Source organism: Crocuta crocuta, unplaced genomic scaffold (genome assembly GCF_008692635.1).
Source record: "Crocuta crocuta isolate KB4526 unplaced genomic scaffold, BGI_CrCroc_1.0 scaffold41, whole genome shotgun sequence".
Taxonomy (NCBI): domain Eukaryota; kingdom Metazoa; phylum Chordata; class Mammalia; order Carnivora; family Hyaenidae; genus Crocuta; species Crocuta crocuta.
Window position 1 is genome coordinate 12347197 of NW_027529428.1, and position 11246 is coordinate 12358442.

The 11246-nt window shown below is 44.6% G+C and overlaps 1 protein-coding gene across 2 annotated transcripts in view; it reads left to right on the forward strand.

Moving 5' to 3' along the window:
* The window catches only part of DOCK8 (dedicator of cytokinesis 8), a 167981-nt gene that overhangs the window by 127601 nt on the left and 29134 nt on the right, over positions 1–11246 (forward strand). For both annotated transcript variants that reach the window (XM_077759423.1, XM_077759422.1), the window contains exons 29-34: positions 592–737; positions 2588–2770; positions 3121–3253; positions 4171–4258; positions 8921–9017; positions 10617–10751. In XM_077759423.1, coding sequence (XP_077615549.1) covers positions 592–737; positions 2588–2770; positions 3121–3253; positions 4171–4258; positions 8921–9017; positions 10617–10751 — 782 coding nt within the window. The remainder of the gene's footprint in view (positions 1–591; positions 738–2587; positions 2771–3120; positions 3254–4170; positions 4259–8920; positions 9018–10616; positions 10752–11246) is intronic.

The following is an 11246-nucleotide window of genomic DNA, read 5'->3' on the forward strand; positions in this document are numbered from 1 at the left end:
TTCTATTTCTGTAGTTTTGCCTTTTCCATAGTGTCATATAGTGAGAATCATATAATATGTAGCCTTTTCATTTTTTTTAAATTTTTTATAGTTTTTTATTTATTTTTGAAACAGAGAGAGAGAGATAGCATGAGCAGTGTAGGGTCAGAGAGAGAGAGAGATACAGAACCCGAAGCAGGCTCCAGGCTCTGAGCTGTCAGCACAGAGCCTGATGCAGGGCTCGAACCCACGAACCGTGAGATGGTGACCTGAGCCGAAGTCGGACGTCCAATCGACTGAGCGACCCAGGCGCCCCAATATGCAGCCTTTTCAGATTGACTTCCTTCACTTACCAGCATGCGTTTAAGGTTCCATTTTTTGCAGGACTTGATAGCTCATTTCTTTTTAGCACTGAATAATATTCCTTTGTCTGCATATACCACAATTTATTTACCCGTCCATCATACTGAAGGATCTCTTGCTTGCTCCCAAGTTTTGGCCATTATAAACGTGCAGATGTTTATGCGGGCATAAATTTTCAACTCCTTGCGTGAGGGCCAGGGCGCACTGTTACTGGGTCGTACGGTAAGACCAATGATGTTTCCACCACAGCTGCAGATGCCCGTAGTGGGAAGAATCGTGCCAATGGCTCCGATGAAGAACAAGATGGCGCCGGTGCAATTAACCAGAATGTGGCGTTGGCCATAGCTGGAAATAATTTTAATTTGAAGACAAGTGGCACAATGTTTTCTTCCCTGGTATGTTGGCGCACATTTCTCTGGTTTATTTTTTTGTTTTGTTTTGTGTCTTTTCCCGTCTTCTGATGGGCTTGTTCTTATATTTACCTACTGGAACCCAGAATAGAGCAGGCTGTGAGATTTCTGCCTCTTCGCTCCATTCTGAAACGCATCTGCGTGAAGGGAAATGGGACCAGTGAGGCAGCACAGTCACCGATGGTTCAAATTCAGGCGGTCTCAATGGTGCCTGAGTTCAAGGTTTAGAACACTGGGGAAGAGGTAAACTTGGGATTTCGGAGATTAGTGCACAGAGCATCAAACCACAGCTCCCTCGGGTGGGAGGCTTGAGCTGTGTTTATTCTGTGTTTATTATCCACACTATATCTGCCTCCAAAAAAATGATTGAATGGGGCCAGGTGCTTGGGGTGAGTGCTTCTTATGCAAAAGACTTCAACTTTTCTGGGGTCCCCAGGGAGCCTAAACCCAGAGTTGTATAGCTCTGTCCTTTTGCACAGACTCTGGGCTTCTCCAGGAACACAGGTCTGATTTACTTGCAGTGGGATCTGCCTCTGTTCCTTGATGAACTCTGACTCTTCCTTTGGCAGATAGTGACAGTGCCGCCCTGTCCAGCTTAATTAGATTTGCATTTCAGCGTGGGGTATACATCCACAGAGGGCCCCCCTCCGTTCCCTCCTGGGAAGGCAGCATCTAGATAGACAGACCTAAGGCTTCTTTGCCGGATGGCTTTTCTGTCTTCCCTCCAGCACTTAGCAAGCCCCCACCCCCCGGGCACCCCCAGGAGGGCTGGAGGGCAGGGATATAAGAAAGAGGAAAGACATTTGAGAGTGGACATCGCCCATCATCCTGTAGTTTGAGAAATAAAGTGTTGTATTGACCTCCTCCACCTTTCTAATGTGCATCTTAGCAAAGCTAGCTGCCCGAGGTGGTGTCTGCCCTTTATATTGCTGTTTGCCTCAAAGGGCAAATGCTCAAGTGCCCAAAGTCCACCATTAGAAGATCTTCGCTGGGAAGTTATAGCCAAGGTTTTCATATTTTCTTGTCACCCTACTCAGAAAACCTAAGCTAATTCCATAAGCTGTATCTCTCATCCCATGCCAACATTGCCCTCGCATACTCACAAATACGCGATGTCACATTCCACAGGGTATTAGCTACACCGCATGAACCAAGGCTGCGGCCACATATCCCACATATCGTTCTTTGTCTTGATTTGATGAGTAAAAGGAAGTGTGCTCGGCACTCTAAAATGAACCCTTGGGGCTGAGGTATTAAAGCAAATAGCCTGAGCCCCCACCCTCTGACCCCCAGGAAATCATAAATTGTGATTGAAGTCCCAGCACAGAGGACCTCATTAAATTAGGGATTTGATTAATTTGCTGAGCCCTTCATGACCCTTATATTATACTTTGGACTCTGACAAAGAAGCTAACTCTTGAACAGTTGGGATATTTCTGGAGCCTAGCTAGTCTTTTTCTTGGCTCTAAGTTCAGCCCTCCCGTGTCCGTCCAGCTTGAAGGAGAAATTTGTAGAATCTTAGCAGCATGAAGCCCCTTTGTATCATTTAGACTTGGGGGAGGGGGCTGGTCAAGGCAGGACAGACCATCACACCACCCCGCTCCTGAGCCACAGGGTCCCCACAGCACATGGACAAAAGTCTGGCACAGACGCAGCCCGGTGGAGCCCGTTTGCTGAGCACACTCAGGGAACACGGCTTCCTACCCCAGGAAAGGACCAGCTCCTGGGAACGGCTCCCCAGCCTGGGAACAAGCATGATGACTGTTTTCTAAGCTTCTGGTGTTTCCATTGCTCTACTTCTTCCCTTGTCGGCCCCGCCCTCTGCCCCCTTGCAGCCCTACAAACAGTACAACATGCTGAATGCCGACACGACCCGAAACCTCATGATCTGCTTCCTGTGGATCATGAAAAACGCCGACCAGAGCCTCATCCGGAAGTGGATCGCCGACCTGCCGTCCATGCAGCTAAACCGGATTTTAGATCTCCTTTTCATCTGTGTCTCGTGTTTCGAGTACAAGGTGAGTGTGAGGTGCCTCAGCCTGACACCAGCCTCTTCGCTCCCAAGTGCACATCTATCTTGTCCCTACTGCCCCCCGTTGATTGGGGAATGGAGGCGTCATTAGTTTTACTTGGTTCTGTATTGAGATCCATAACCTATTTGCATTCTAGATCTGGTCATCTCTCCAGGGAAGGACCTCTGCCTTCTGCAGAGAGAACCCCATTCTCATTCAGTTCCCCCAAACAGCATTTCCATGTGACACATGTCCAAACTGGCCGCTGTTGGCCATGGAGTGTTGGGTTTTGAGGATTCTCCCCATGGACAAAGATCTCCGCACACTAAACGCCCTTCTGCGTCTGTCCTGTCCAGGGAAAACAGAGCTCTGACAAAGTCAGTACCCAAGTCCTGCAGAAGTCAAGGGACGTCAAGGCCAGGCTGGAAGAGGCTTTGCTGCGCGGGGAAGGGGCCAGGGGGGAGATGATGCGACGCTGCCGGGCTCCAGGTGTGTTGGCCTTTCCTTCCCTGCTTTCTGTCAGCAAGTTCTGCACCCTTGGTGAAGACGAGTCACTTATAGCTTATTTTTAAGCTGTTAGGATAATAAAGACAGGCAGATTCTAGGATTCTGTGTGTGGTGTATGGAATGCGAGCCGTGTGCTTTCCAGGGAAAGGTCCTGTCCTGAGGTCACAGGAACTTTGGAAGTGTCCCTAAATGCATCTTCCATTTAACACTTGTCATTCGAAAGGTCACCTCCAAGAAGATGAGTCACAGGATAGACGGAATGTTGTCTCTCTCAAGGCTGAAGCCTCTCCATCCGGACATTTGACGAGTCTTCGTAGAGCTTGGTCAAGACACTGGATAATTCTGGTTCCAAAACCATCTCCCCAGATCAGTCAGGGTGTTATTAGATTGCAGCTGACTCCCCCCAAGGGTGTCAGAGTGCCTCAGTCCTCCAGGGACCCTGCCTGGAATGATCTCAAAAAGGCTGACCTCCTTGCTGTAGAATAGAGTCAGGTGGTCAGGCACACTCAGTCTTGGTCACTGTGCTCAAAAGTTACAGAGTGACAGCTTGTTCTATGCTAAGGGACACAGTGGCTGGGAACTTGTGGGGAGCTCAGCTCTTTCGATGGTGGTTGGGTGCCCTCATGTAACACCCACATGCTCCAGTAATTCACTCAGAACCCCAGTTGGTGCTCACCAGCGCCCCGGAAAGGCAAGCGGTCTAGAGCTGTAGGCAGTCCATCCAAGAGCAGGCAGCCCGGACTTGAGCAGAGGCCTGTCTCCCACCGGCGTCCAGCCCGGGTCTAATTGACCAGAGACGCAGTACTGAGTCCTCTCTGGTGAGCTCGTTACGGAACTTCTGGTTATCTCAGAGGGTTTCACGCTAATCACATTCCTCTCGTGCATTTCTTAACTCCTAGGGAATGACCGATTTCCAGGCCTCAATGAAAATTTGAGATGGAGGAAGGAGCAGACACATTGGCGGCAAGCTAATGAGAAGCAAGATAAGTGAGTCACTCAGCAACTCTGTGCTACTTTTACACTAAAACCCAAAACTTTTTTTCTCAGGCTACTTGTATTACTGAAACAACTGCATCCTTCCGGGGGTAAGAAAATGAAACATCATTATCTGTGTAAATGCAGTTCATCCAGGAACCCAGGATAATCAAAGGTATAAGGAATTACGATTTACAGCTCTTAAAACTTTATCACATTGATAGGCATTTAAGGAAAACTAATATTTAGCAATTGCTGATAGCTTGACGAAAGCAGCTGATGGGAAAAAGAGAGGGCATCCGAGACCACAGGATTCAAATTCATTTTGCTGTTCCGGAAACTTGTACAAAATGTGTAGTCAGAGATATTTTTGTCAGTATTACTCAATTTTTTTTTAAATGGAAACATTCTAAATGCTCAAGAATAGGGAACTATGTAAGGAAGTGCTAGGTTGGTATTAAAACTTCATGACATGGGAAACGCTTATGATATAATGTTAGGTGAATAAGAGCAGGACAGACCCTTGATTTTAGAGTAGAATCTTTTTCAATGTTTTATTTATTTCTGAGAGAGAGAGAGAAACAGCATGAGCAGGAGAGGGTCAGAGAGAGAGGGAGGTACAGAATCTGAAACAGGCTCCTGGCTCTGAGCTGTCAGCACAGAACCCTACGTGGGGCTCGAACCCACGAACCATGAGATCATGACTTGAGCTGAAGTCGGACACTTAACCGACTGAGCCACTCAGGTGCCCCTTAGAGTAGAGTCTTAAATCTCTAACTGCATAGGGTAAATAGGGTGATTTTTTTAAGTTTATTTATTTTGTGAGAGAGCAAGCATGGGGAGGGGGGTGAGGCAGAGAGAGAGGAAGAGAGAAATCAGAAGCAGGCTCTGCTCACTGTCAGCACGGAGCCCGACGTGGGGCTCGATCTCACAAACTGCCAGGTCATGACCCAAGCCAAAATCAACAGTTCGCCGCTTAACCGACTAAGCCGTTCAGGCACCCCTAGGATAAATACATTTTGAGACTGAAAGGAAACTTACCAAAATATTCACAATGGTTTTCCTTGGGTGATTCTCTTTGGGTATTGAGGTAAGAGATGTTTCCTTCTTTATACTATCCTGTATTTCCTATGATGGCTATGTGTAATATATATGTATATTAATATAAGCACATAAATATTAATATAATTATATGAATATTTATTCTATAGTCATAATTGTATATGTGTTGTATATATTAATTATACATGTTAATATTTATTAATTAATTATATACTGATATTTGATGTATTTATATATTTATGTGTACAATTAATTTATTAAGTATGTTATACATTTATTAACACATATCAATATAATTATATAGATTATAAATATCAATATAATGACATAAATATACATATATAATATAAATAGAAATATATGTGAATTATTTTATATTTGATATATATTACATACATTATATTCCATATGCACACATATATACATATACATAAAATAATGTTATAATAATATAATATACAGGGGCGCCTGGGTGGCTCAGTTGGTTAAGTGTCCGACTTCGGCTCAGGTCATGATTTCACATTTCATGGGTTCGAGCCCCAGGTCAGACTCTGTGCTGACAGCTCAGAACCTGAAGCCTGCTTCAGATTCTGTGTCTCNTATACATAAAACAATGCATGCTATTATCAGAAAAAATATAAAAAATGGAAGAAAAATCCTGCTTGGATTGCATTCTATGAGATACATATGTGTAGAAATTTGGATCTATAAGGACATAAAAGGAAATATGTTGAAGAGACTGCTCATATCTGCTGTTCCTCTGTGCAGCGTATCACCTGCTGCATCTCAGGCTCCGCTGAGCCCAACACTGTATGATCGAAGGCACCGCCCCACACACTGAACAGGGCGTAGGCAGCGAATCTCCATGGGTATGAAGCACCCACACGGGGGTGGGGCAGACTTGAATAACAGTGCTGTTTTCCAAGTAAACAGAAGTTACTGTCTTTGTTGTCACCACAACAGTGATTCACTGTGGTCTGCTTATGGGACTTGGGAGAGTCAAATTTATTTTTAAAACATTACGGAGATAACCCTTGTTTATTACATATGTTGCAGACAACCCCTAATTGTTGCTGTCATTAGTAATAGCCAATGTCATTTGGCTATTTTAGTCTTGCTCTGAGTTCCCCGAAGTAGTGTGTAAGATATTTGGTTCAGAGAATCCACAAATTCCAGTTCAGGCAATGCACCCCCTGGCCTCCCAAAGGAACCCCAATGAAAGAAATGTACATGTAGTTACGTGCTACAGAGCTGCCTAGGTGCTTAGGCCAGCTACCCTCTGATACTAGGAAGAGAGCCTAAGACGACATGCTTTTCCTGGGCTGCACAGGTTGATGTTTTCGAAACCTTCCCCCGTTGCTGTTGCTCGCAGAAATAACTCCACCCTGAGTCGTTCTGTGCAGGGCCTCCCCATCCGCTCTGGGTCAGCTCCCAGCCCTGAGCTCACGGTGGGCGGCTCATTGTTGAGCTACAGATTCACCTCCTCAAATCACCAGGGGTGATGTGGGGTTTTGTTTGTTTCTTTCTTTCTTCAGGAGAAACCATGGTAAAATTGTAACTGCTCCCCTTAGCTATTTGGAACACTTACTGTAATTCTAACCATGGTGTCTTTCACCTTTTTCTTTCAGATCATTTTTCAATTATTTGGGATCTCTTTCTTTCAGAGCAGTAATTTTCAACATTAGAATCACCAGGGGAGCTGTAAAGCTCCCCGCGCCCAGGTGTTCCCCACGCAGGTTAATTCAGAGCCTCCAGCAGTAGAATCCAGAAATCAGTATTTGGTGGACTCTCTGGGCAGTGATGTTGTGCAGACAAATTTGAGAACCAGTGTTTTAAAGGACTGGCTCCTAGGCTTTCTGAAAACTACTTTAGTGGTGGTAGTAGTTGCATGAAAATATAAACATACTTAGTACCAATGAACTTTATACTTAAAGATGGTTAAGATGGTGAGGACGCCTGGGTGGCTCAGTCGGTTAAGCTTCCAACTTAGGCTCAGGTTATGATCTCCTGATTTGTGAGTTTGAGCCTCACATCGGGCCCTGTGCTGACAGCTCGGAGCCTAGACCCTATTTCAGATTCTGTGTCTCCCACTCTCTCTGCCTCTCCCCTGCTTGTGTTCTGTCTCTCTCTGTCTCTCAAAAATGAATAAACATTAAAACATTTTTTTCAGTGGTAAAGATGGTAAGTTTTATGTTGTGTGTATTTTAGCACAATTGAAAACGAAAATGAAAAACAGATCTAAGTCTGCCTTATCCAATACAGTAGCCACATTAATTCCATAAGTGAACACTACAGGCCAGATTTTGAGGATTTCGTGCCAATGAAAGAACCTGAAAGATCTCATTAGTAATTTTTATAGTGATTACACGTGGACAGTTATTTTTTTCTGTATTGGGTTAAATAGAAGATTTTAAGTTAACTCCACCTTTCTTTTTGCTCTCTTTGTTAGTATGACTACTACAAAATGGAAAATAACACTTGTGTCCCTCATTACATTTCTGTTGAATAGCATCGCTCAAAATCTAAACCTACCAATGTTTTTTTCATAGCTTTTATATTTTAACTTTCTTATACAAATATTATCACTTGGAGAATGAGAAACAATGCAGAACACCTTGAGACCAGAGAGCCTAGCGTCAGCTTGAAAAGATTTAAACCCCAGGGAGATCTTGATTCTGAGCCCTTGGTGGTATCGAAGGAATGGCTGGGCCCCCACCATTGGGTGAGAGGGACTCAAGAACAGCTAAGTGGTGATCGTGCTCCCTGACTTGGGAACTCACATGATCATGCCCTGACTCCTGTGGCAACATTTTGGGTTCTGGAGCATCTCAGGAAAATCAATTCTTCACACTTTGCTTTCCTGGCCATACATGTAGCTGATACAAAATATCCCTTTACAGCTTCACCTGGATTTTAGGAGAACCCATGAACTAGTGCCTAAAATGTTCCGGTTCCTCAAAATGAAATCTCGTAGAGAAGCAGCACCAGGCGATTTCCTGTTCCCCAGTGGGTAATAACCGGTTATGTCCACAGGAATGCAACCTTCCTGCCCACTGGGGAGAAACGAAAGGTCCACACTTGACCAAGCACCCCCAAGGTCTTCTTTGGGAAGTCAAGAGACTGACTCTTCCCTGCCCCCATTCAGAAGCACCTCTCTTTCCCAATCCAGCAGTAGTGTTGTTTGCCAAGGTCACATCACAGCTGGCCTCGCTGCCTCTGGTTGTGGTGGAGGCTTCCCTTGACTCAGATCTAGGAACGATTTTCATGCACGAAATACAAGAATGGCCCGAGGTTTCACGCAGCGATCAGACTGGCGAGCCTAATTGCTAGTAGCAACCAGTAATTGCTTTTCTACCCATTTGGTTATTTCTGTAATTGTCATCGTGATTCATGACAGTTGGGCTGCAGATGACCTGTGGACTTGACCTAGAAAATCTTTTGGACCAGGCACTAATCTCGGAAAGCACCGTGCCCTCCTTTTTACCTGTAGCCAGCAGACGCTCTGCTCAGAACATTTCTTTACGCCACGGTGCATAGATTGCCATCATTGGAATATGGCCAGGCCTGATATGCACTTTAACTTGACCTTTTTTTCTTTTTCTTTTTTCTTAGAACAAAGGCAGAGTTAGATCAAGAAGCCTTGATCAGTGGCAATCTGGCTACAGAAGCAAATTTAATCATCCTGGATATGCAGGAAAACATTATCCAGGTGAGGACAACATGCATCTGATCTATTCACCAGGAATATGTTTGCTGGACTTTAATAAGGAGTTCTGTATAGATAGTTATGGAAGATATAAATGCGATCCCCAAATGCCTTTGTTTTCCTTGCTATTTATACTAGTGTTCACCTTTCAAATTCCAGAGATACTGAACATTCTTCTGGCTTCTTTGATGTGCTGTTCACTTAGGTGCTTGACAAGCTGACCCTCACAGTTAAATCTGCCAAGTATGTGCCAAGCTTATAACATAGACGGCAGGCTTATAGTTCATTATCTAAAATAGGGATGGTAGCTAAGGTTTGTTTCTTTGTTGTTTGATGGGTCAACTCCAGTTGAATTATAGGTGATGAGAGCTAAGATTATGACAGGACCAGATTTTTTTAAAAAGATGCTTAATATGCATAATAAGGTCTACTTTGGACACAAATTGGTGAGGGAAAGTCACTTGTACCATGACTTTGCCCTCCCCACTGCAGAAAAGTATAGAGCCACTGTGGGCTTTGCAGAAATACAATTTACTAGGCTAATTTTATCTTCTAAGTGAATGTTTCCAAGAATTCGCAAGGAGTCCAAGTGACCGTGGATTTTTGGTTAACCTGAGAAGTGAGTCCTCCATGTTTCTAGCGAGGCATCATTTATTTGGGTAGGTCCAGCATTGCTTTTTGGAGCTGGGAAAAGAAGTATGGTTGAAACACTTTTAAGCCATCTAACACCAAAGTCATTGTTGTGGAAAAATAAAGACAAGAAGTATGTGATATAAATATCACAAAAATAAAGACAAAAACATATGAAAGATAGCTTAAGTACTTGGCATCATATTGATTATGTCTTTATCCAACACTGCTTTGAGTGCTAATACTTAATGCCAGTCCTCAAAATGTGGTTGGTTTGTTGGGTTTTTTCATTTTCAAAGAAATGACACTTAACTTGTCCCTGTGGTGGTGTTAGTCTTGCCGTTCTGTTAAGAAACACCGCTGCCCCCAAGCAGCCCCTTTTCTACTGGGAGGCCCACAATTATGCTTGGAAACCCACAAAGAAAGCACCTTCTATACAAGGAAAGAAAATTCCAAGAGCTGTTGTCTAGGATGGGGGCAGGCATCCGTTATAACTTAAACAGCCCAGAATTAGGCGTAAGTCCCAAACCGTTTGGGAGGTTTTATTTTTTTTTTTTAATGTTTGTTTATTTTTGAGAGACAGAGAGAGCACAAGCAGGGGAGGGGCAGAGAGAGAGGGAGACACAGAATCGGAAGCAGGCTCCAGGCTGTCAGCACAGAGCCCGACACAGGGTTCGAACTCACGAACCATGAAATGATGACCTGAACCAAAGTCGGACGCTTAACCGACTGAGCCACCCAGGCACCCCAATTTGGGAGTTTTGGAATAAAGTCATTTGGAAATAGGTCTTCAGACGTCATGGTAATGATCGACGTGTGTGGCCCCTTCCCACACCCGTAGCATCTTAGATCAAGAGAGATGGAGCATGAGCATCGCTGTGCCAGTCGTCAAGAGCACCTACTTGGGTCTTCACCCCTCCGCTCACTGACACAGCACAGGGATTCAGTGATGCTCTTCTTCCATTTCCCCAGGCAAGCTCGGCTCTGGACTGTAAAGACAGCCTGCTGGGCGGTGTTCTCAGGGTCCTCGTGAATTCTCTGAGCTGCGACCAGAGCACCACCTACCTGACTCACTGCTTTGCAACACTCCGGGCCCTCATTACCAAGGTAAACATGCGATGCTTGTCTTAATTAACAGCAGAGAGTCCCTTCCGGACTCACACTTCTCCCTGTAGGTGCACCAAAGCCCACGTAGCCTGGTATCAAGTGACATCGAGGTAAAGGTTTTAAGTCTCCGTAGGAATGTTGAGAAGGCGCCACGGAGAAGAAAAACGGTGGCTCTCACACTTGAAATGTGGACAAAACTGTAGAAATTTGGCATGTCCCTGGAGACATGAGAGCAAAAACAGGTGACCACCTTTACCTTTCCTTCTGCCTTTTAATACCGCATCGGAGTGAGATTAACATCCTACACATGACTCCCATCAATAAGTCCTGCAAAATGTCACATCACAAAATGACAGAGGATCTAGAAATAAGTTGCTTAGATCCTGGAGAATACAGTTTCCTTACCTAAAATGGTCTAATGCAGTTTATTTTCTCACCTTGTAATGGAAAAACCTTAGTACCTGCTTCGTGGGATCTCTTATGTTTATATATATA